The 27,293-nt window shown below is 35.1% G+C and overlaps 2 protein-coding genes across 2 annotated transcripts; both read left to right on the plus strand.

Moving 5' to 3' along the window:
• The first annotated feature begins 617 nt into the window (after window positions 1–617).
• Window positions 618–13,175, plus strand: LOC127847183 (uncharacterized). Its single transcript, XM_052378907.1, has 8 exons — window positions 618–642; window positions 960–1,026; window positions 1,788–1,864; window positions 8,426–8,497; window positions 9,476–9,593; window positions 10,549–10,646; window positions 10,881–10,946; window positions 12,643–13,175. Exons 2-8 carry the CDS (start codon window positions 960–962, stop codon window positions 12,739–12,741), a joined length of 597 nt encoding a protein of 198 aa, XP_052234867.1. The 5' UTR covers window positions 618–642; the 3' UTR covers window positions 12,742–13,175.
• A 3,211-nt stretch (window positions 13,176–16,386) lies between these two features.
• On the plus strand, window positions 16,387–27,025 carry LOC127847182 (uncharacterized). Its single transcript, XM_052378906.1, has 7 exons — window positions 16,387–16,490; window positions 21,452–21,585; window positions 22,458–22,491; window positions 23,507–23,878; window positions 25,519–25,617; window positions 26,049–26,130; window positions 26,455–27,025. Exons 3-7 carry the CDS (start codon window positions 22,461–22,463, stop codon window positions 26,759–26,761), a joined length of 891 nt encoding a protein of 296 aa, XP_052234866.1. The 5' UTR covers window positions 16,387–16,490; window positions 21,452–21,585; window positions 22,458–22,460; the 3' UTR covers window positions 26,762–27,025.
• Window positions 27,026–27,293: the final 268 nt, after the last annotated feature.

Raw genomic sequence — 27,293 nt, forward strand, 5'->3', positions numbered from 1 at the left:
TGCCACAGTGAAAAGACGTTGCCATGGATGGAACGCGCTCATCGGAGCTATTCGTTTGCGAATGCAGAATCTGGATGCAAAGGGGTTAAATGCAGTAACGGACTACATTCTTCGGTATACGTATATTATGTTACCTATGGGGCGAATTGCAGAAGGCAATCGCCCCAAAAACGGAACCTAACAGATGTTAAGATAATAACGCAAAAACAATCAAATGTAGAAAGGTTCAAGATCAAACGTCGGCACAAAGAGCTACACATGTGTTTTCTATTAGAGTCGCTGTTTGTGTCAATAATATGAACGGAAAAATTAAATTGTCGGCTTTTAAAACTTAACAAACATTTGGTTATACATTTTCGAAATGTATGTACATAGAATGAAAGCATTCAGGTTTTGCAGTTTCAAGTGACTGACCAAACAAGGCCTTTTTTCATATTAACTCATTTTAATTTTGTTACGGTCGCCGTTCTAAAAACTACATGCAAATGAAAGATATTAAAACAAATATAAAGGAAGCCCAAAATCCTAAGCAGCATTTCTATTGGTTATCTCGAACGAGTTCTTATTTATTGTGTGGACATATTCGAAAGTTCGCTGAGTGCATATTTTAAGATACAATTTTGGGCTAGAACTAAGGGCAAAGTATGAACCTGTTAACTTACTTCATCGCTCTCCCATATACTTACAGCCGACTCTGTGTTTATATCAGAGTAGAACGTTCCGAATATGATCTGGTGCAATCCACCATATTTCTCTCCCATGCAAGAAGGTCTTTATCTAAGTAGAACAACTTGACAGCGATGGTAGCATGCTAATTTATGTATAAACATAGCATTGTATCTGGTTGTATGAAATAAAATTTTAATTAAAAATTAAACAGAATAAGTGAAACTGCAATATTGTGAGGGATAGTTATATTTTATATCATTCATTGAAATTCGTTGTTTATTATTTTGCAGATGAGTTGGTGTTCCTGCGTCTGTTGGATATTTTCGATAGTTCTGTCACACTGGTTGGTGCAAGCAAGTATGCTAAGACAATCATTATATTTTTTAACGTCCCGCTACTTTTTTGACAGTCCACAGTGAGTCGCAGATACTATCTATTATTTAAAAATAATACTGTATTTTGTGAAAGTCAATCGTCTTTCGCCAAAACTGTGTTTTGTTAAAGTGTACAGTTAGTCGCCAATACTTTGTATTATGACTGTATAATACCGTGTTTTGTGGAAATAAATTGTATGTAACAATGACTGAGATTTATGAGAGACCGTAACTTCAGTTTATCACAGTTTATTGTGTGTCGAAGTTTCTATGTTTTATGACTTTCCAATTTAGGTCGCCGATAATTCGATTTATGAAAATCTATTTTTTCTCTCAGATGCTATGTTTTATTAATACCAACTTGATGTCTCCGGTTCTATGGTAAATAGAAATCCTTTGTGTTTTGCAGGTTGTATGTTTATTAATTTCCACTGTGTATCGCCGATATTATCTTTTTGACAGTATACTTAGATGTCGCCGATGAATTTGTTTATGACTGTCGATTGTTTGTCGTTGATACTATGTTTTATAACAGTCATGAGGATGTCATTGATACAAGTTCACTATATGTGACCAATACTATGTTTTATCCACAATTTGTTTGGTGGGTCATGTTTAGGGGTGCCTGGATAGAAAAGACTATTGCCTCACTGATTTAGCAGCGACTAAGCGCTAGTGCACTTTTGTTTTTAGGGTATTCAACATAGCAGGATATAATGGATGTTTACATATTTATACTTTCAGACATTCGATGTTTCGAGTGCACAAATGTGGCATCCCCAGGTGACTGTGCCCTTGTCGTTACATGTTCTTCCCACGAGGTAATGTGTTGCCCTCGTTCACTAGATCACGTACTTTATAGAACCTCAGTGACATGGGTGGATCGTACGCAAGTAACTGGCGTGGCGTAAGTGAGAAAAATAGTAACTGGTGTTCAAAATGGCGGTTAACGGGTGATTTTTGAATGTTTTCGTCGGAATTTTTGAAAGGTTTGTACATTTACCATATTTGTTCGACATTGTCCTTACGCGCAGGATGATCTACTGATATTCATTTAACCTCGGTATAAATCCTGTAGATGCAGTATTAATATAAAAAAAAGTTATTGAAGACTTTATATGCAAGTGCCTCATTGTTTACGATTGACACGGTTCATTTTATGTGCATTTTTAAAGCATATATAAGGGTTTCTCAGCAGTTTTCATGGAAAGGTGGACTCAAGAACCATCATAAATTACCTTGTATCAGCACCAGGATGCTTCCAACAAACAATCGCAATATATGCATCAAAATTCTAAAATTAAACCCCATTTCAATAACTGGTGAGCACAGTACCCCCACTTTCAGTAACTGGTGTTTATTAAAAAGTCAGAGTACACAGAAAAAAAGAAAACATAATAAAATGCGATGTTTATGTTTGTTTTTTAAATAAGTGATGCGTTACTATAATTTGTGAAGTCACAATAAATTGCAAGGTGGCATAGAAGATACATGGAAGATTTTTTTTTCAATTCACATGCGGACGTATTGGTTTCATTTGTGCACGAATTGTTTCGAATGCTCACGAATGGCTTTTATCGTGCGCAAATAATGGTGAATAAGTGCGCACGTATTCACCTGTAAGTACACACGCACAAACGCTTACGTGCGCGCCTATAAATGTTTATGTGCGCATGCTTCAAGTTATGCGTTCGCTCGTTTTGCTTTTTCATTTATCTATTTATCACATGCGCACGTATTGCTTTTTTTTTCTCTCGTGTTGCTTTTAATTGCGCACATATTTATTTCTAGAAAATGCCTTCGTATTTATACACACTTCCGTGCCGCAAGTATTCATTTTAGTCCAAATAATTAGACGTAATATACCGATTACGTCTCAACGGTTAACTATATTTTTATATTGCAAATTGATTTCAACGTATTTTTCAGTTATTCTTGTTAAGTCATTGCTTATGCATAAAATTATCATTTGTTAGACACAAATGAGAACGATTATGTGAGAAATATGCAAGAACACCACTTGTGTAAGTTTAGAAAAATGGGTTATTCTTTAATGCAGAATTACTTTGAACTAGATCAAATTACACAAGGGGCTACACATGAGTCATCCTGAATAAAACACGGCAAACGTATCCAATCATATAGAGAAACAATTACTTTGAACTAGATCAAATAACACAAGGGGCTACACATGAGTCATCCTGAATATAACGCGGCAAACGTATCCAATCAGAGAAACAAGTTAATTATAACCGGCAAATGACGTTTTACTATGCAACTTTCAACAGACACAGTGCCAAGCCTATATGGCAACAAACAGTGGTAGTGTTTTCTGACCTTGGATAGCTTTACTTGTAAGTTTTAATTAACATTTTTCCTATGCCATTAGAAAAATATTGTTTTTTTTTGTTCAATAATTTTTGCATGATTATTTTGCGCTCTTATATGAATTTGCAGTCGTTACAGCTACCGACATGAAGTTTCCGACATGACTTCCTGACGGAACTATACAAATGACGTAAAACGAAATGAGGTGGATGTATATCATATTTGTAGGAGTAGTATTAACTATTACGTGCGCACGTGAACACATAAGTAATGCGTGCGCAAGTATTTGACAAAAAAATACCCATGTGCCCGCTATGCCGTCGTGAAATAGTTTAAACCTTCCAATAACACAAAGAATCCATATCGTTAACATTTTATTAACTGTAATACTACACACAGTTAAGACACATTTATTGTTCATGAACAAATGAGTCGCGTTCTGAAAAACTGGGCTTAATGCATATGCTTAAAGTGTCGTCCCAGATAAGCCTGTGCAGTCCGCACAGGCTAATCATGGACGACACTTTCCGCCTAAACTTGATTTTCGGTAAGGAGGGACTTCCTTGAAACTAAAAATACCATAAAAGCGGAAAGTGTCGTCCCTGATTAGCCTGTGCGGACTGCATAGGCTAATCTTGGACAAGACTTTCCTCACATGCATTATGCCCAGTTTTCTCAGAACGCGGCTCAAATATAGTGGGAGTCATTGAATGTGTATTCCACGCAGTCTAACAACGTCATTTTTAAATCGGTGAGACTTGAATCATATTTAATAGGAGATTTATTTTATGTGTTATTACAGATGGAATCGCCCAACGGAGATCAAATTTAATGCGAACTGTGCGGAGTTGCATTATCATGTGCATACTCTTTAAAGCGGCACATGCAGCTTCATAGTGATTCCACAAACGAGTGCGATTTTCCAGAGTGCGGAAAAACATTCAAGTGTAAAAAATCTCTGCAGCGTCACACCCGTTCCCACACCAATGGTCCAAAAGTCCGTAGTCAGTGTGGGAAGGAGTTCACAACGACGTATTGGCTTAACAAGCATGAAAATGAGATTCACCGAGGCAAGGCATCGAAGTATTCATGTACAGCGTGTGCGAAGCCATGTCAGTCGGGATACGCACTTCAACAACATTTGAGTTCACATTCGGATGAAAAAAATACAAATGTGAAATATGTTCGAAGTCATACAAAACCTAATCAATTCTTCGAATACACAAATGCAGCCCTCCGGACGATGGAGAAGGAAAGCATGCCTGTGCAACATGCACCAAACCATTTAAGACAAGGAGGCTGTTGAAACAGCACATGAATAAGCACGATGCTCCCAAATTTTCTTGCCACGTCTGTGGAAAAATGTTCAAATGGAAGCATTGCATGAAAAATCATATTAAGCAATGTGGTGTGGAAACTAATCAAGGGTAATTCTAACACCCTTTCTTGTAAAACTACAACTTTTGCCACTGTTTCAATGTTTATTATTTCATTGTTTAAATTGTTTGTTTTAAAGTTGAGTGTCAGTTTTTGCTTAATTAACAAAATTCCTAATCAAACCAAAAATCACAATGTTTTCTTTAATTAATTTGAGCTTTATCGTCGTTTTAATGTTAGTAATCAGGACATCAACACTGACAGTCTTTTTGAAATTATTTTTCTCGAATGTTTTGAAACTTATAGGCTGGCATTTTATGACATGTTTTAGTTCATAATTTGACTGTATTACACATCCGTTCTTTTATAAATAGGATAGGAAAAATAGATTTTGATAATTAAGTTATCACAGTTGATTTTTTAAGTTTTTTGTTTACAAGCTGTATGTTCTATATTAAGAGTAGACATTCTGTAAATGAGTGTTTGTTTTTGTATACACGTAGTTGTTTTTATTCGTATTTCCCAAAATGTACATTCCAATAATATGTGATTTTGTAAATTTTTCTGTGATAATAACACAAGACCACATAGATATTCAAAAAATATGTATACATATATATGTGCGGACTGCACAGGCTAATCTGTGACGACACTTTACGCACAATCATTATGCCCAGTTTTCTCATCACGCGGCTCCCGTGTTTCTAGTCAATTTACATTTATTTGAATTTATTTTGAATCATTATTTAAATGTTAATAAACGTATCAATAAATATAGTACATTTTATTATGTCTTATTTGCATGGAACAGCTCATGTGTATTATATTATACAGATTCATGCATTCATGTAAAACTCAAACGTGAACAGTTTTACCAGCAATGCAATTTATAAAGAAAAAAGCGTTAATATTTATAGTTCGCTGTACTTGTCTCGCGGATTTAAGCCACAAAACGGGTAATACAACTTTTACCGTGTCACACAAATATTAGTTACTTTTAATCTCATACTGATCAACATTCCGAGAACACTTTAAATATGAAAACACGGCCTCGTTGAATATTGTTATTTGTCTTACGCACATTATCTGACAAAGCTTTTCCATGATTTCCGGGAGACAAATATTGTTCCCACATAGGTTTAAAGGGACTATGATAACTAAAGTGTATCCATAGATATAACAATGTAAGGAATAAAATATAGAAATACTCCTTTTTACTTAGACAAGTCTTAACCAAAAATAGCACAATACCAAATGGTAAATGTTAAATTTAAACAACACAATCACTGAAAATGCTTTTATAAATAAATACAAAACAGATGTCAGCATCATGGCTAATTAACCAAGGACAATTTTGAAGTTAACTATAAACACATATATCAAGTTTGGGGTTATTCTCCATTTACTATTTGCGGAGATAAGTTGTTTTGAGAAAAAATGTGGGGTCATATTCCATAATGATATACGTTTGCATTTTATCACCTAAAATTGTAATGTATAACAATTACATGTTCTTACTCGTTTCAGCGTGATACGCATTTTTCCAAGTTAAGATTAAGAATAAAATATAAATCTGTATGCTACTGGTTTACAACCGGCATTGTTCCTGAAGTTTAATCATACCCAATCTGAACCGCACAAAACGATATTGAAAAATGTTGCCTTTTTTTGCAATACGTATTGTTGTTCTGTTATACAAACACTTGCTTAGCAGTCTTGTGTTCACCCTGGGCAGGTAAGCAACTTACAAAAATATTTTTTAACATCAATATTATTATATTACATTCGACAGTACCTTAACAAACACATATCTGACTATTTTACAAGACAATTATTTATAAATTTAGTACGGTTATATTAAATGTTGGCATTTCAGAAAAGGGTAAACAACTCGTATTTTAAAATAATGTCATGTTTAAATACTGCTAACATGAAATGATATCCGTTGCACTACTTATTCTTTGCTTACACAAAATCATTTATTTATGATTAAAACAACATTGTCAATATGAATCCCTTATAATGTCAAAGTCACTTTAAATCAGCTATTATGAAAATAGCATTTTTGTTTTATTTAGAGTTCGTTTAAATAATTGGATGAAATGCCAAGTCTTAAAGAAGGTAGTATTTTGGATTCATTAACGTTGAAGTGTTCCCGAATCAACTGAACGCCTTTCGGAATTCCACTGAGGTTGCTTATCGTTCCCTTCTTTCCTTTGTGCGGAGCCCTTATGTCAAACTCATGATTTCTGTAACATAAGTGTTTGAAGCATAGAGAGAGAAATCCAAAAACTGCAATTAAATTTAAATAATGCGTTATGATTTTCCCGAAGGAAGATATATAGTCTTTGCACCGTCTGTCGGTCTGTACGTCTGTCCATAATTGTGTTTCCGGTCCATATCTTTGTTATTAATATTATTTGTTATTATGTGATTTTTGTATGATACGAATTGTAGATAAAATGATATTTCGATTCTTTTTTTTCTGAGTCTATAAATCAGACTCAAACGTTGGTGATTTCAAGCCTTGTTTTTATGTACACATACCTAGTGTGCTTTTTGAATAAACACCAGTTACTGAAAGTGGGGGTACTGTGCTCACCAGTTATTGAAATGGGGTTTAACTTTCGAATTTTGATGCATATATTGCGATTGCCTGTTGGAAGCATCCTGATGCTCATAAAAGGTAAACTATAATGGTTTTTGAGTCCACCTTTCCATAAAAACTGCTGAGAAACCCTTATATATGGCATACAATGCACATAAAATGAACCGTGTCAATCGTAAACAATGAGAATCTTGTGCATAAAGTCTCCAATAACTTTTTTAATATTGATAATCTATCAATAGGATTTATACCGAGGTTAAATGGATATCAGTAGATCATCCTGCGCGTAAGTATAATGTCGAATAAGTATCGTAAATGTTCAAACCTTTCAAAAACTCCGACGAAAACATTCACAATTCACCCGTTAACCGCCATTTTGAACACCAGTTACTATTTTTCTCACTTACGCCACGCCAGTTACTTGCGTACGATCCACCCTCTGGCTATGGTTATGTCTGGGTTTATCCGGATGTTAGTCATGTTGATTTTTCACAACTGTTTAAAGATAGCCTTATTTGTTGTAACACGCAAAAATTGTCAGGGAGTTTATTCGACTCATCAGGATGTGAAACATATAGAATGTTTACATAATTGGTTGAACCGGAATAAATAAATTTAGCTTAAATACAATTCTACTAAACAAAAACATTTACAAAGTGTAAATGTTCCAACCAAAAGTTTCTTGTTGAAACTAGACGACATATGAGTATAGAACATGACCTTAGGTATTGTACAGTGCCAAATTATAGAAAACACATGTGCCATTCAAAACGAAGTTCATTTATTTTTGTTATTGTTCTTAATTTTACGAACAACGTAACATTTACCTTTTTTCTTGGTATAGTGGAAGTAGAGAAAAAATCATCTTTATTAATATGATGATAACGAAAAATGAACTGACATAAAACTATTCACAACTCATGCATGTATAATATGCAATGTCTGTATATATTGTATTTCTGGTCGGTTGCATCTAATTAATAAATAAATTGTCTTGTCTTGTCCTTGGCTTTTAAAGTCGTTTTTTCTTTAGGTATCAGAATTATCATGTTTGTCATTTGATTTAAAGATCTGCTACCTGGAAAGTGGAATTGCGGACAACGGACGAACTGTATATAATTCCGGATGTCGGGAAAGGCAGGTAAGAATTGATTGTACATTATATTGATTGTCGGGATTGAAAGGTAACTATTGATCATATGTTTCTTAGAATGTCGAGACAATAAAGTTAGCATTGATCCTATGTAATTCTGAAGGTCGAAACATGGAATGATAAACTCATTCATGCCTAGCGTCTATAATAAAGGCCTTGACAAACAGCGTAGACCCAGATGAGACGCCGCAGATGCGGCGTCTCATCAGGGTCTGCGCTGTTTGCTTAAAGGAATTTCTGTAAGAAATATTCAAAATATAGAAGTATATACACTAGACATCCCTAGTTTTGGAAATAAATTTATCCAATTTAGAAGGATGTGAGAGTCCACTTCGCATAAATGGGTTAAAAGATCGCGTACAACTGAGAATGTCGGGTAGGGAAGTAGTAATGGAGCGTTCAGAAGTAAGGATGTCGGAAATAAATACTGATAATAAATTACATAGAATGTAAGGACTGTGAATTTACTATATACCGTAAATAACGCGGTATTTCACAACAAATAGTTGAGTATTTATTGCAAGTTACTTATTATGTCTTTGGCGAGTATTAATATAACATACACATGTAGCTCAGGTAGTCGGGACATTGAACAGAGTATTGATATAATATATTTCAGGATAGCGGGAAACGTAGATTAGTAATTGTCGCAGATTTTTTTCTTTACTGTAATATTTTGGGAAGCGTAATTGAGATTAAATATTATATACAACTTAAGACGTTTTCAAAGATGAACTGAGGATTTATTATAAACATGTCCCCTTTTACTTATAAATTAGATGTAGGTTTAACATTTTAAATTATCACTGATCTATTTGACTCAAGGGTTTTGTTCGTTTAAAATACGGGCGTGTATGACATTGTTTGTTTCTTAGAAAACGTAACGAAAACTATACTTAACACGAATTTTGGAAAAAAATTAAAGGCATAATTAATAATGTATCTGGAATGCAAATATACTTCTAGAAATGTCAGACCAAAAAGAGGTCATCTTTCGACTTGCTGCTGCGAAACGTTGCGGTCACCACGTGCATTGAATGCTGCGATCACGCGTTCTGTAACAACGCTGGGTGTGGGCACCAAGGTAACGCACATTTCATTTCGTTGTAAGATACTTGGAATATTATGCAAGAGCTTTTGTAAGTTAATGTGTGCTAATACATGGGTAAATATTGCTCGATTTGGTCATTGTCGGCTCGGGTACTACTTACATGTACCCCGGGTACACTTAAATATACTTACAAGTACCCCGGGTACGGTAAATATACTAAGATGTACCCGGGAATTTTAACGCTAAATCGGTCGTTCTCGACTATATTTTTAAAATAAATTATGTTCATATTTATGTCAATTTTCAGTTCAATTGCCTCTTTATTATCGAAACTCATACTAAAAAACATGTTTATTCAGATATTTTTAAATAGAAGTTTGTTTCGTAATTACGTTAATCGAAAGCGCGTTTTACGACATCGGATTTTTGGCGGGAATAAAACTTGGGTAAAGTCTAATATCGGCCGGGTACGTTTAAGTATATTTACCGTACCCGGGGTACATGTAAGTAGGACCCGAGCCGACAATGATTAATCGAGCGTAAATATTCACCGCCATACTTTTACAAGTATTAGAAAATTAGACCATTCGAACAGTTTTGCGCCAACATTTACCGCGTTGACTTAGCCGTATGTTTCGTTATTGACTTATTTCATTATTTAATGGAATGCGAGGTTTAAAAATCAGTTTTACAATCAGTATTAGAAATCTTATGCGTCTCAATTTAATCTCGCGCATGTTAAATTTCATCGTTCACGAGCATACAGGAAGAAAGGAAAACGAAGTGATATCAGTGTCAGCTGATATGAGTATTCAATTCACGAACACAGAGAGAAAATATGTTGAACCCAGTCACGCAGATACTCGTTGACATTGGTTTAACATCACCGCTAATAAAACGATTATACGATCTCGAATAAAATCAGCAGTTTTCCTCTATATCATACCTTACACATATGATGAAATATTGTATGTGTTCTGCTATTCAGCGGTGGACAGAAACCAAAGAGGACCCTACTGTTACAACTGCGCCGTGGAGACAGATCCGCTCTCTTGTCGTCACGTGGTTATGTGTACACAAGGAGAGGTAACTCATTTACAGTTAACCTCAGAAATCTCCAGCGTTTACCTCCCTTTCTGATCTTGAGGACTAAAGCTAGGAACTTTGTTTTCCTAATGATCCGAGATTTGCTCGCAAGCAGCACATTTCTCATTCATATGAACGTTTTGGTTTAAAACTGCGAAATAAAATGATGACTTAAAATATCATTAATACTTGCTTTATGGTCAATTGTATTATTTGTACGTGTTCATTTTACAGACGTGCATGCTGAGAAACCATTTATACACGGTCGGAGTCTACATGAGCCACTGTGCGACACCAATGGTCAGTATTAATCAACCATCAGCCCCAGGAAACGCCTTAAGATGTTAAAATTGTCACTTTGAACATACTAATAGGAAGTTTTGCTCACACAATCGGACGTTCTTGCGTTGCGAGACACCCATTCTGAGTGTTTCCAGATTTATTCAACACCTGCCATATATAAAAGGGCTTTTAAATACACAATCATTTCAAAGAAGCTTGAATCATTAGAAATATTGCTTAGAACTTCCTAAATTATGTTCACTCTTGCAGTACAGAATCTCTAGGACTGTACTTTTAGAAGCGCTGGGACGTCCACAGCTGCACTTTTGGACGTCATTTTAAAACATATGATAGTACATAACAACCGCACTTCCTGTTATGCAAGTTTAGTGTGTTTTGGCTTTTTGGCGTATCAAAGAACTTTTTTCACTTATCAGATCGACACATTGACCTAAAGGGGCTGTCAACCAGATTGACGAAAAAATAAAAGTTCTAAAATATGAATTTGAACACTTAACAACTTTTTTCAAGTAATGTAATTTACCAGTCGTGATATATTAATCGATATAAACTAATAATGGTGAAAAAACGGTATTTTAGAACTTTTCTTTTTTCGTCAATCTGGTTGACCGCCCCTTTAAAGCATGAACACAAAATAAAAAGGAGAAAAATAAGTGTATGTAGATTTTGAAAAATTTTCATTGAGCAGTTTTATGAAAGCGTATCCAATCAAGCAAGTTAACGAAAAAGGGTTTGGTCGACCTTCCTTACCTTTTTGGAAATGTTTGTGAAAACATGCAACTTTTTTTGCTCAGCACGCTTTGAAGTAGGTAAAACCTTTAATTAGCGTATATCAAGGTAATAGTTATTATTGCTTTAAATGATCGCTGTTAAGATGTGTAAATATGATGAGATAAATGTTTTTTTAATGTCTTAAAATCATGGTAACGTTTGCATTAAATAGTCGATGCTGGAATGTTTAAATATATTGATTATAGTTGGGTATAATTTTTGCACATTGAGTATATTAATATAACGGAACTGTCTTTATAAAATAATTGCTATATGACTGTGCGACGAAAATTGTAAGAATGAATACGACAGTTGACGTTTGAAATTTTGAAATTATGATTATACGATTTTGTCAAATATTTATGAATTTATATAAAATGTGTAAAAACGTATTATAAATATATTTCAATATAAATTAAATAAAAGTTAAGAAGAACATGTGTCGAAAAATGCGAAATAAGCCAGATATTCAATTCTGAAATCGAAAATGTCTGTGCAGTCGAATTCGCAAGCATGTATATCATGCATGTACGATGTGAATCTAAACTTAGTTCAACGGTTCATTTTAAAACACATATAAAAATCGTATAATCTCGTTTTAAGCATAAAGGTATAGTACAAATTATATTGTAGCATCAACATTAAAGGACGCAAGTAAAAATGTGCATATGATTTATGAATATTTGGAATATTTGAACGTATTGTGTAGAATTTTTCTAACCAAGAGCGATTAAATATTTTATACAAAATGGCACATCAGTTGATTTTAAGACGAGCAGATGTATGTGACTATGCTTTTTGATGACTATACAAATAACGCAAAATAATTTTTGAGTAGTTTGTAAATATTCGTTGTAAATCACGTAAACTTCTTTTATATATTGACATCACACAGCTGATCTTTTGTGTTCGCTCGTTGCAGCAATGTGAAAAGGTCGAAACTCTCGTCCAGACGAAAAACTGTCCTCGCTGCTGTACGGTGGACTTCTGCAATGACGCCTGCGCCCATACCCATGCCTAACATATAGGATCTTGCATGAGTGGTCGTTTTGTATTGAATTTATTAAACAAGTCATCTAAATAAAGATAAAAACGAGGCTTGCCGAGTTTTTATCTTTATTTAGATGACGAGTTTAATGAATTCAATATAAAAATGACCACGAATCTGAGATTCTATTTATAACATGACCAACAAATTTTCTTTTTATTTAAATATGCTCTTTTCACCGTTTATTCACATTGTAAATTCGCTTGAATAATGACGTCATTTCTTCAAAAAAAAATGACGTCATTTCACAGTTATATGACTAGTGTAATAACACCCGTGTAATAAACAACATGAGCATTACGTTAATTCACTCCTGGAGCGTAGGTCATGTTATAAATATAGTTTTATCTATTTTGTCAAACCTGTGGCTTATTACTGGACATTAAATGATCTTGGGTTAATGGCAAGTGTGGTCGTTGTAGAACGTGAATTCCTCGTGTGCGCAATAAGGTCTTTCTGTTCTTAAAGCTGCATTTGTTTAGGACTGTGAGCATGTTCCAGCACTCATACCTGATTAATTTACCAGACTCACGAAAGTTTAAATTATAGCTGCAAAGTACATTTATAACGTTTTTTGTCGGATATAAATTCAATATTGGCGTGGTCTTGTGCAGTGGAAGGAGGCCAGAGCTATCGCAGAAATCTACACCTGCCCTCTCGGATGACGTTCAACCAAGCTTATATGTGCAGGGAGCGGAAATTATACATTTTTCGCATAATCAAGAAGCGCGTGTACAAATTACTTCGCTAACAGGACAGTCATCCCCCCACACCTTATTGGGGATTTGCACCCCTGTAAACAAGCCATGCATCTTGTTTTGACACTATGCAGCGGACCGTTAAACCTTCATTGTGTACACACCGGTCTTACTGACAACAACTAAGTGACGTCACCATCTATGTATAGAATGGTTAAATGCTACGATCAATATGGCGAGATCTCGAGAGTGCACACACCATTGCTTAAATAGTCGTTTGAGAGATAAGGCGGCAGGTACAGATAGGAAAATTTATGGCAGACCAATACACCGATTAACATGACCATTTAATTTGAGGCGTTGGGTTGGGAACGTAGGTATAGTCCTACACAGTGTACTGATGAACAAAATGTGCAGCAAACGCAGAACATACATGAATATATCTCATAATATTGCTATTTTTATGACTTCATTTTATTATTAAGTTGATACTAAATGATGTGCTTTTATAGTTTAATTATAAAACAGAAAAGCAATTACGAATTAATCATATGAACAAAATAGTCCATTATCGGTAAATACTTACTTTCTAACTTCCTTTGCTTTTCACAAAATCATGAACGATAAACAAAGGCGTAATGAAAATGAATAAGCAGAAATGATAAGTGTTCTTACTGGAAAAAATAATCAGTATACATGTATTTCTACCGCCGATGCTGAAAATGATGATTTTGATGATTAAAATGATCTTAAGCATAATGTTGAAGATGATCCTAGAGAAGAAGAAAAAAGTTGCGGTGGTGCTGAGATGATGGGGACAATTATTGTGAAAAGGTGATGATATTTATATGCTGCTGTTGGTGATCACTTTCCAAATGACGTCATTGTTTTGCATCACTATGGTGATCACTTTCATGTTTCCAAATAACGTCATTGTTTTTCGTCACTATAACCGACGTTGAATTTAATTTGTGTTTCATCATTCACGTCCTTGCATTTCACTCGTCATTTTCGAAATGACGTCTTTATTTGGCGCGAACATTATCGATATGATGTATGACGAACATGAAACCGAAACCTGTACAAGGTCTGTACAACAGGGCTACAATGTGTTTAAGCTTTCATCACACGAAATCGTCTGAAACTCGAGCAAAGCTCGAGCGTCGATCAACAGAACGTATGTTCTGCTAGTCAGCGGTAGACTAAAGCCGAAGAGAACCCAACGGCTGCGACGATGAGAACGATCCACACTCACGTGACAATGTGTGGATAGGGACAGGTTAGTCATTTACAATGAACCTCAAAACTGCCCGCATTTGTTTCTTCCCTTGTGTTAATCATTGAAACCACAAGTACAATGCTTTTATTAACCTTAGCAGATCGGAGTACAACATTCAAATAACATTCATTTCATATGTATTAGGGCTAATACTGTACTATTTGCTCATCTTTGACCCATATACACTTCAAGCACATGCTTTTGAATAAATAAACATGGAAATAAAAGCAAAAACATTGATAACTAATTAGATTCAGAGGACATGACTCACTGTATAGCCCATTTAAGTTATCCCTATATGAATAAACGTACCGCCGGTATCAATACTCGGGTTAGTGGTATCTTACTTTAACTACTATAAGCAATACATAAGTCGGGTACCAGAACACGCTGCTTCCGAACTTACAAGTATGGTAACATCCCAATTAATCTCATACCGCGACGTCAAAACCGATCCGTAAGTAGCTACGAAATGTTTGCCCAACACCAGCTTTTGTTCAAGAATTTATTTCGATTCTTCTAAAATCACAAACATGTATACAACCGGTTTTGAAAAGCACATAAACAAAAAAACATTTTATTTGTTTCATATAGTTAAACAAGCGTAAGTACCTTGGGTGATTTTATGGAAACTGTAGATGAATTAAATATATTATTGACATTGACCAAAGCGAGAATTATAACTAAATTAATTTGCCAAGTGACGAATTCAAATACACTTCAACATGCTTGGTTTTGAAGGGGGGGAATACAAGGGTGTGCACACCTTGTCAAAACATCGAAGTCTTTTTAATGAAGCCGCTTAGGGCATCTTTAATTACTCAGACATTTTACACATAAATATAAAGTACATGCATCTGATTTAATGTTTCAGTTTGACGAAGCTATAGCAAATGTCCAAGCCCTTACTATGTAAACTTGAATGGTGAACATACAAATTTAGCTGTGTTCATATTGGTATTTCATCGCAATTTCCGCCTTAAATCTATTTCGGAAGAATTCAGCACTTTGACATACACCGTAACAAAAAGAACTATTTCTTTTGTCCGCAAGCATAACAATTAAATGCAGCCATATAGCAGGCAAGGAAATAAAATGGGACACTATTGAACATCATCTTTTATTTTCTACAGACATATTTCGTGATAAATAGCTAGCAGGGCATAGTCATAGACGGGACAGGACATCATACACTTGGAAACACTTACACACAAGCACTTACGCATGCAAATACGCACGTTAGCACGACGTCGTATTGGCGTGCACTCGCCACCAAAAAAAAACTATTTTTTATCGCCCAAACAAGTTACATATAAACGATTTTGATCTCGTATTTAAAAACATATTCAACATGGACATTTGAAGTATCCTACAATATACTTGTACACATATCGTCTTATAACTATACTTATATTAGCATTTGATCATCTCTGCATAATTAGTATTGACACATTTTTACATATTAATTTTTCGTGCAACGATGTTCAATTCACATGCTAATCTTTGAAATTAGATTCAACATGAAAATTTTGGGCCTGACCCTATTAAACCGGTTTTGGTTTGTGACCGACTTGACTTCGTACAAGAAAGGCCATTACTAGAAGATAAGAACTGTGTACAGTACTTGTTGAATTGTACAGATTAGAATAGTTCTTCTTGAATGCTCTGAGCTTTTATGAGTACATACGTACAGCTCATAGGGTCAATAGCTGGGAGTTGGATTATTGCAACTACAGATTAGAAATGTATTCGGTTCATGGGAAACACTATCAGAATATGTTCCGATTAAGCTAAGTTCTAAATTCTTTTAAGAAAACTGTTATCTTTCATAGTATTTATACATATATGTTATATTGTACCAAAACAAATAAGCAACACTCGTAGCGTTATGGTAGTGATGTTAGTTAGCATGGCGCAAAACTTTCCAATAAAATGATTATATTTGAACTTTACGCTGAATAATGACTTGTTTCAGAAAATCTGTATCTTCTTTATAAGTGAACTTTAACGAGAATCTGTGACTAGACCAATCTTAGACAGCTTTGCCGAAACATATTCAAACAAACATCTAAAGCTTTTAACTTTCGAAGTCCTCATCATTACTTAAAAAGTTGTGGGGAGGAAACCGAAGCGTATGCGTCTATTCGAGTGACGAATGGTTTCCCTCGTAATTTTTATCCCCACGCTTTTTGAAAAAAAGGTGGGGATATTGTGGTTATCTCCGCCGTCCGTCCGTCCGTCCGTCCGTCCGTCCGTCTGTCCGTCCGTCCGTCTGTCTGTCCGTCCGTCCTGGCCACTATCTCCTTCTACACTAAAAGCACTAGAACCTTGAAACTTACACACATGGTAGCTATGAGCATATGTGCGACCCTGCACTATTTGGAATTTTGATCTGACCCCTGGGTCAAAAGTTATAGCGGTTGGGGTGGGGCCGCGTCAGAAATTATCACTCATTTTTTTAGGTTATTTTACATTTACTTCTTTATTTCTACACCGATTTACTTCAAATTGATACTGGACCTCTCTTATGACAATACGGTTAATCTCAACCATGCATGGCCCCATTCCCAACCCTGGGGCGCCCCGCCCACATAGGCCACACCCACCAAAAATTTCCATTTACTATAATTTTTTTCATTTCTACACGGATTCACTTCAAATTGATACTGAACTTTTGTTATGACATTAGGGTCAATCTCAACTATGCATGGCCCCAATCCCAACCCTGGGGCGCCCGCCCACATAGGCCACACCCACCAAAAAATTCCATTTACTATAAAAAATTTTTAGGTTATTTTACATTAACTTCTTCATTTCTACACTGATTCACTTCAAATTGATACTGAACCTCTCTTATGACAAAACGGTCAAACTCAACTATGCATGGCCCCGTTGCCAACCCTGGGGCGCCACGCCCACATAGACCACACCCGCCCAAAATTGCCTTTTACTATAATTTCTTCATTAATACACTGATTCACTTCAAATTGATACTGAACCTCTCTTATGACAATACGGTCAATCTCAACTATGCATGGCCCTATTACCAACCCTGGGGCACCCCGCCCACATAGGCCACACCCTCCCAAAATTGCCTTTTACTATAACTTCTTTATTTTTACACCCATTCACTTCTAATTGATACTGAACTTCTCTTATGACAATACAGTCAATCTCAACTATGCATGGCCCCATGATCAACCCTGGGGCGCCCTTGGGTCAAACATGCGGCGTGGGGATACGCGTCGGCCTCTGCCGCGCCATTTCTAGTTATAATTGTTACGACTTCCAACGTTTATCACCTCCTCCTCCCCTTCCCGATCCTTGTCTCATTCCTCCTCCTCAACAACATCTTTTTTCCCATCCTCCTCCTCCTCCTTCTCATCAGCATCATTATCATCATCATCATCATCATCATCATCATCTTCTTCTTCATCATCATCATCATCATCAAAATCATCATTCAAATCATCATTCTCTGATGCAGCAGCAGCACTATGCATAGTCGTTAATTTACGAACGACGCTGAGTTGTTATCCCCACGCTTTTTGAAAAAAGGTGGGGATATTGTGGTTATCTCCGCCGTCCGTCCGTCTGTCTGTCTGTCCGTCCGTCCTGGCCACTATCTCCTCCTACACTAAAAGCACTAGAACCTTGAAACTTACACACATGGTAGCTATGAGCATATGTGCGACCCTGCACTATTTGGAATTTTGATCTGACCCCTGGGTCAAAAGTTATAGCGGTTGGGGTGGGGCCGCGTCAGAAATTATCACTCATTTTTTTAGGTTATTTTACATTTACTTCTTTATTTCTACACCGATTCACTTCAAATTGATACTGGACCTCTCTTATGACAATACGGTCAATCTCAACCATGCATGGCCCCATTCCCAACCCTGGGGCGCCCCGCCCACATAGGCCACACCCACCAAAAATTTCCATTTACTATAATTTTTTCATTTCTACACGGATTCACTTCAAATTGATACTGAACTTTTGCTATGACATTAGGGTCAATCTCAACTATGCATGGCCCCAATCCCAACCCTGGGGCGCCCGCCCACATAGGCCACACCCACCAAAAAATTCCATTTACTATATTTTTTTCATTTCTACATGGATTCACTTCAAATTGATACTGAACTTCTCTTATGACATTAGGGTCAATCTCAACTATGCATGGCCCCATAACCAACCCTGGGGCCCCGCCCACATAGACCACACCCACCCAAAATTGCCTTTACTATAATTTCTTCATTTCTACACCGATTCACTTCAAATTGATATTGAACTTCTCTTATGACAATACAGTCAATCTCAACTATGCATGGCCCCATTACCAACCCTGGGGCGCCCCGCCCACATAGACCACACCCACCCAAAATTGCCTTTTACTATAATTTCTTCATTTCTACACCGATTCACTTCAAATTGATACTGAACCTCTCTTATGACAATACGGTCAATCTCAACTATGCATGGCCCCATTACCAACCCTGGGGCCCCGCCCACATAGACCACACCCACCCAAAATTGCCTTTTACTATAATTTCTTCTTTTCTACACCGATTCACTTCAAATTGATACTGAACTTCTCTTATGACAATATGGTCAATCTCAACTATGCATGGCACAATTACCAACCCTGGGGCGCCCTGCCCACATATGTCACACCCACCCAAAATTGCCTTTTACTATAACTTCTTCATTTCTACACCAATTCACTTCTAATTGATGATGAACTTCTCTTATGACAATACGGTCAATCTCACCTATGCATGGCCCCATTACCAACCCTGGGGCACACCAAGGTCAAACATTCGGCGTGGGGATACGCGTCGGCCTCTGCCGCGCCATTTCTAGTTCTTATAGCTTTTTGATAACCCACAAATAAAATACCAGACACATTTAACCAAATATAGTAAGCATGAGCATTCCGATGAATGTGTATTTGTTATTTTTTACTTTTTGCGATATTGCAGGTTTGCTTAAACTATCATATCTTAACATAAACGGTGACCTGTCAGGTGTTGACACACACGCGGTTTCTTATAGAGTTTAATAAACCACAACTAGTTTTTAGAAATGTGCGACTAAAGAAAATGAAAAAGGGTTAATAACCATTATATTATTTTATATATTTATATGTGTGTAAAAACCGTTTTCCGAGTGATGGAAATCCGCGATTGTATTCAGCCAAAATAAAATCATCACAATGGGTGCATGTTTTAAAGAAGTAGAAAATTTAAGATATAAATCTTAAATTGTCTACTTCTTAAAACAATCATCGATTTAATCAATACAGTTCGTCTGCTATTACACCAGCACCTTATCAATTTGAATAGATATATTTACATTCTTGAATCCATTTTAAGTATTAAGAATATTAGAAGTTTTTAAATATAGATAACTGTTTAGTTTTATTTTCAATGCTATTAATGTGTTTTATACATTAAGCCTGGTGATTCTACATGTAATTGTTTTGTATCGAAATCTGATTACCGAATGTTGGTAATAGATTTTCTTGGTGCTGTTTCATTCCATTCAAGATTACTTATTACACTTGGGTGTGCTCGTATTGAATAATATAAAGCAAAAAGTGCTTGGACACGAAAGGCAACGTAATCTTGTTTCTATTCCAAAAAGGGTATTAATAGATACCTGCGAGAGCTTGCGAATAAGAAACTATTCATGTAGCAAGTTAATGATCGGATATCACTAACCGTGTATGAAACGTACGATTTCAATGAAATACTAGACACCTTAAAATAAGTTTCAAGCAGTCTCTCTCGTTTTATGGATATTTGTTAAAGTGAATGTTATTATTTTAAATAATAAATTACATCATTTTATATTTAATTTACCTGTGCCAGTTTAAGACTTATATAAATAGATAAATTACTGAAATCCATTTAGAGCTTTCGAATCCTACTAAAGACTTTAACTTTGGAAGGCCTTATACTCAGCGGTACTAAAATTTCGAATTCGATCTACTGTAAAGACCCGTTGTCTTAAAAATCCTCTATAATACTTCATAAAGAATACGGTATTAACTAGCACACGGTTTTACATCGCATACAGCCATATTGATTTGAACGGTTAAGATTAAAGATAGCGATATCAGGTACAGGCATTGAAAACATTTAAAAGATAGTTTCAAGTACAACAAAATAGGTTTCAGTTCAAACAATTAATTTTGTTTGTCATTGGAAATTACACCTCGACCAAATTTATTTTGATACTACGAAAGGCATTGGCATTTCCTACCTAAAACTGAAACTGAAACTGAAGGCTATTGTCGCACTGTTTGTAATAGGTCATACAGGGGAGCTATTGCAAAATTCCGCAGTGGAGCTGCGCCAATTGGTATTGAGTTAGGAAGATACATTGGTTCCCAGTTGAGCAAAATGTCTGTTTTCATTGTCAAGATACTATTGAAGATGAGACGCATGTGTTGTTACATTGTTCTCTATATGAAACTTTTAGATTTTATTAGATAAAGTCCCACTTTAAAAGTTCAACGTAACCATTTGAACGCATAATTAGATACGTTAGATCGATAAAAATGATTTAGGCAATAGTTTACAAAGACGTTTTTTTTATATTTAATGAAGGATATAAACTATCAAGTGGCTGATAAAGGACGGTCAAATTACATGATAAGTTTACAGATAACACTTTTTAAATCTTGATATCCTTGCAGATAAAAAATGCGAACAATGGAAATACAGCCGGTTTACGACCCAAGTTTATTTTGATTACCTCAGTTAGACTTGTTAAACGTGTTTTGATTGTGTTTTACTGTGTCTTTGATAGTGTAATGCGTCAGCTTGCAAGGTAAGCATGTTATATATGTTAAAATAGTATAAATGTTCACAAAGTCTATGCTTTAAAAACATGTGCTATTGTGTTCTTGAAACTTAACTTCTTCGTTAGCGATGAAGAGTTGGTGTTCTTTGTTATTTCAGGGCATACGATTATATTACTATTGCAGATAATTTTGCAAAAGATCATAAAATAAAAAGGAACATTTGAAGGCAGTGCAGAGTGCACATAACCAAACTATGAATTCATTATTTCAGATTAAACGTAACGTGATTGTTTTCTTAATTCAAATAAAAAGATGTATGTTTATACTTACTTTGAAGGTCAATATCGAGCTGCTTGGTCATAAAATTATTTCGGGAGCACTCGGCATTTAGGATGGCATTTTTTTTACAAGAAAATATTGTAAAAAAATGACCTTTGCACATAGCCTTATTATGCTACATAATTGACAACCATTTTACCATAATCGTACGAAATCATATAAGAGATTGCTTTTAGAAACATTCATTACAATATGTATGTTAATATAGATTATTTGGACCGTAAAAGTGCATGTATTTTAGGCGTATACCCTTATTGTCATGATTCGAACAAGAATAGCTCTAGTACTAGATATAGACTAACAAAACCGGAAAGCTGGTTACAAGTTAATGAAGTAAATTACAGCCTTATGCGAACTAAAACATAACCACTCAATAACTTTAAAATCGCTTCCTTGCAATAAATAATTTTATTATTAACTTGGTAGAACCGATTAGGCATACTTTATATACATACGCTGGTAGCTACTTGTAGTTAAAAAAATTGGGAGGAGAAAATCGCATTCCGCATAATGTTTTTCACTGTTTTACATATCATGTATCATGTATATATATTTTCAGGGTATGTTCCTTCCAGTCTTGTTGTGGTTCGCAGGTAAGAGTTTATGATATCGTTTTCATTCTTGTGATGAATAATATTTGCATAGATATAATAATAGTTGATGTCATTATATTAAAAATCACATAATGTACTATTGATCCACCAGATAGGTTTATACAATAATGTTTTGTTTTATTATATGCCAATGACAACAGCACTCATGTATATAATTGTTCATTTATTCAATACGTGTTTAGGTTTATAATGCTTTAATATTCCGTTAAACAAAACAGACAGAAGTATATATCTAGTCACTTAAATAAATAAAAAACAAGGTTATTCAGTTGAATTTTCAGTTACTGTTCTTCAAACGCACTTGTAAATGCAAATCGAACATTTATGAATTGCTCATTTCTGGTATCTAGAAACTAAAATCGATCGTGGGCAATCAAAATGATCTTGAATTGGTCCCATAAATAGACAGTTCTTTCAACACTCTGATATTATCTGTAATCACTGCATAGAAGAAATTCAACGTTGAATGTCAACCATTTCAATGACTGATATTCGCTCATTATTCACTGCGTGTTACAGCGGCATAAAGGGGACATAGGAAGTATGTTATTTAACTATTTCTATGACGTGTGCACGTCATAGTTATGACATGTGCACGCTAAGGCTATGACGTGCGCACGTCATAACTATGTCGTGCGCACGTCATAGAAATAGTTAAATAAAATATTTTCTATGTTACATTATTTAACTATTTCTATGACGTGCGCACGTCATAACTATGGCGTGCGCACGTCATAGCTATCGCGTTCGCACGTCATAGCTATCTCGTGCACACGTCATTGCTATCGCGTGCGCACGTCATAGCTACGACGTGCGCACGTCATAGAGACTGTTAAATAAAATATTGCCTATGCCCCCTTTATGCCACTTTATGACCTGCGCACGTCATAGCTATGACGTGCGCACGTCATAGAGACTGTTTTATAAAATATTGCCTATGTCCCCTTTATGATACCGTAGCTTGTCCATTGATCAGACATACTTATTATTTCAGTGGGGATACCGCCGTCTATACAATATGCACTAATCAAGAGGCAACAAGGCGCATATTTACCGATAGAATGCGCTCTAAACAGCGATATATCATTTAAATTTACTAACAAGCAATCTAACAAAACACAGACAATAGCAGCATGCAGTATAAATATTAATAGCTGTTATTTGAGCGACAAAATCCTGGCACAAAGTTACGCAATTGCAAAATCGGACGTGGGTGGAGTACTTTTTGTAATTGACGTCAGTGATGACACGTTTGGGACGTACACGTGTTATGAGACTTATAATGCCTCGAATTCGGCTGTCATTAATTTGAGTGTCGCAGATCTACAGAATTCAACGTATTCCCCAACATGTCAAATCTTTGAAGGTATGAAACATGTTCACAGTTGAAGGATGCTGTAAGCTACTACTTACATTGTTTTTCCTTGCTCCAAACTTGCTCCTAACACAAAAGTATGATTCACACATATAATTTGGCAAATATATAATTTAAATGCAAATGAAAAAGAAGCCCGAATAGCAAATAGTTCGAAATATTTCCAGCGACGATATCCGAACATTTACAAGCAAACGCGAGATTGGTTTCGGGCAGGGTTCGACGCAAGACGTAGTTCTACCCGAAGCCAATCTCGCTATCTCGCTATGTCAAGGGAACACATCTAGCGTGTAAATATTTGCTATCGCTATAATGAACACTGATTTGGTATGAGTTTACTTTATTATACAACATAATTTAATAAATATTATTTTATGTTGAGTATTTATGTGGCTTTTAAACACTTTTTTATACAATTTTATACAAACTTGTCAACCTGTCTACCTTGCCACTGTTTAACATTATTATGTTACATTTTGGCCTATTTTCTTACACACTTTGTATGATTCAACAGTTAAATGCTTTATCTGTAAACATGGATAATGTAGAAGGGTGTAAATCATTTAAGTTCGTATTATGTATAAAAGTGGATTATCGATTATGTACGGTGGCATAAAGTGGACATAGGATATATTTTATTTAACGGTCTCTTTGACGTTCGCACGCGATTGCTATGACGTGTGCATGCGATAGTTATGACGTGCGCAAGCGATAGCTATGACGTGTGCACGCGACAGCTATGGCGTTCGCACGCGATATCTGACCAGTCAGAAAAGGTATCAGATAAGCCATTTATTATAAAAAAGGGAAATACTTTGTGATTTGTTTCAAAAGGGATTGAAAAGCTGGGAAATTCAGCATGTATTGAGAATAAAAACACACCATGTGCTCAGTGCGCTAGTTTCAAAATGGCTGACATTTTGATAAGTTTCATTTGTCAATTATTGCTTTCGCACGCGCTACCTGTTCGGATCTGATACGTTTTCTGATTGGTCAGCTATGGCGTGCGCACGTCATAGCTATCGCACGCGTACATCGTAGCTATCGCGTGCGCACGTAATACCTATCGCGTGCGCACGCCATAGAGACCGTTAAATAAAACATTTCCTATGTCCCCTTTATGCCACCGTAATAATGCTGTCACTCAAAAAGTGTAAATGCATGCAACCCTATGATGCTCAAACTATCTGATTAAAAAATGAGAGTTGTTAACTGTTTGGCAGATAGCAAAACTAATTTTCCCAGTTTATTTATATTATATATATTTACGCACCTAGGATTATGTTTCATTTGTATTAAAAATATTTTTTTATTTTTAACAGTTCATATGAATTATAAATAACATGTGGAAAAAAAGACACAAACCTATTGACTAAAGGCAAATGCATTTTATATTACGCACACAAAACATTAACTCATGCTTCCAATTTAATATAATAATTTTCATCGCTCTACATATAAAAACATGAAAACATCCATGTAAATTATTGCTGAAAAAATGTGCAACGTTAATTGTGAAACGAATCGATTTCAAATAAACAGCAATTTAAAAAAGGCAAGATTAATCATTTGCACACACTTCAATTCGGATATCTATATTCAAATAAACACGGGTTTCATTTTGTTTCTAGAATGTACTTCCTCATTCATCGCGCTACTGTTTGATGGGGTACAGATATTACTTCTGGTTGTTTGTCTTCTCTGCATCATATTCAGAGTTAATTGCAAATGTAAGTACTCTGGTAAATCAAAACATATATTTAAAGGAATACAAAACTTAAATATGTTTTATTGCTCGCAAGTTCTGAAAATACCGAGCAAATGCATCAGGGACACAGTTGGCGAACCTAAACTGTATTTATCTCTTACGCGTGAAAACAATTTTACATTAAATTCTTCTATAGAAACATATTTTGTTTAGTATTCGATCTTCCTTTAAGTTACTTGTATTAAGTAACTTAAAGGAAGATCGAATACTAAACAAAATATGCTGAAACTAACAATAACATTTTCATTAACTTTTATACAACGTCGAACATATGAAAATATGTACCTAAGTCAGAACACATTTTTTCCCCAATGTTCTCATGATTTATTCGATGCTTCAACAGAATGTATAAAACAACAACAAAAAACGATATTTTTTGTTTCTTTTATCCAGCTTTCTTTGGCAAAAGGCACTATTCAAAAGGTGATGAACCTCAGTTGACGAATATTGAAGACCATACTTGTAGTTTATTGAGGTTTGTTCCCTGTGTACTTGTTTTATTTTTGACACAGATAATTGTTCAACTATTTTCAAATATTCACATTGAAACGGTTGTTTCTTGCCAGTAAATTATTTAAATGCTACAATTTAGTTTATTAAGCCACATTAAATTAAAAATAAAACTATAAACCATTTAATAGTGTAACATTGATGTAATGTATGCAGGAACACATGTTTAGGTATCACACTTTTTGTGCATATTATGAATGCAATAATTTTAAAGTGGCATGTTTATTGTTACGCATAAATACTCATCTAAAATGCGAACTTGTGTGAATTTTATGCAATCTTATTTCAGGGACTCGTCTTTGAATGACGATGTTAAAGTTGAAACACGCAAGGCTGATATATTCCTTTATAATAAAGAGATAGATTCACCAAGTCTACTTTCAGCTGTTGACCCACTCCCGAAGACTACGTTAACTTCCATTCAAATACCAATGTTTACACAATCGGGAAGTGTTTCTTTACTAACAGACACTCTCATAAGGCCTAAGAACACCACACCAGAAACAGCCCTAGTTCGTAGTCCGGGCCATCGACACCAAAGTTCTCTGGCCGGTTTACCTAGTCAAAGATATAAAAGTAGATTCAATGTATACTAAACCGGATAGGTATTATTGGTAAACTAAACGACTCATCGTCATTGTATCATTAAAACTACTTGTATGGTAAAACTATAATTTCATAAAAGCAATTTTTAATATTGCCTTTTCAAATACAAATTTAAGTATCATTGACACTCAATAATTCATTGTTCCAATTTAATTTAAACATATTTATTTAAAAAATGCACATATTTTTACATAGAATCACATGTACATGAAACATTAATACAATAAACATGGTTGAATAGAATTAGAAAGATAGTCTATATCTTATATAGTTCTTTTCCGTATACAAATACAATTACATGTTGTCAGGCGATTATAATTGGATTTTGATAATAACACAATAATAACAGTATATAAAAAGAGACAACTTGAAAAAAAAACAACAGGTTTTAAGTTGACATTTCAAAGGTGAAGGAGAGTGTGGCAGAGTTTTGGGAAGAAAATAAAAGAAGTTTGAAATATTTTATTAGGATAACAGAATAAAAAAAGGTTGAGCGTCGTTCTGTAGCATATTTACGAATCA

Source organism: Dreissena polymorpha, chromosome 10 (assembly GCF_020536995.1).
Source record: "Dreissena polymorpha isolate Duluth1 chromosome 10, UMN_Dpol_1.0, whole genome shotgun sequence".
Classification (NCBI taxonomy): Eukaryota; Metazoa; Mollusca; class Bivalvia; order Myida; family Dreissenidae; genus Dreissena; species Dreissena polymorpha.

Coding starts and splice junctions, on each gene's coding strand:
- LOC127847183 (XM_052378907.1), top strand. CDS start 960: ATGAGTTGGTGTTCCTGCGTCTGTTGGATATTTTCGATAGTTCTGTCA. Junction 1,027..1,787: donor ACACTGGTTGGTGCAAGCAA/GTATGCTAAGAC, acceptor TTATACTTTCAG/ACATTCGATGTTTCGAGTGC. Junction 8,498..9,475: donor CCGGATGTCGGGAAAGGCAG/GTAAGAATTGAT, acceptor ATATACTTCTAG/AAATGTCAGACCAAAAAGAG.
- LOC127847182 (XM_052378906.1), top strand. CDS start 22,461: ATGTTCCTTCCAGTCTTGTTGTGGTTCGCAG. Junction 22,492..23,506: donor AGTCTTGTTGTGGTTCGCAG/GTAAGAGTTTAT, acceptor TTATTATTTCAG/TGGGGATACCGCCGTCTATA. Junction 25,618..26,048: donor ATTCAGAGTTAATTGCAAAT/GTAAGTACTCTG, acceptor TCTTTTATCCAG/CTTTCTTTGGCAAAAGGCAC.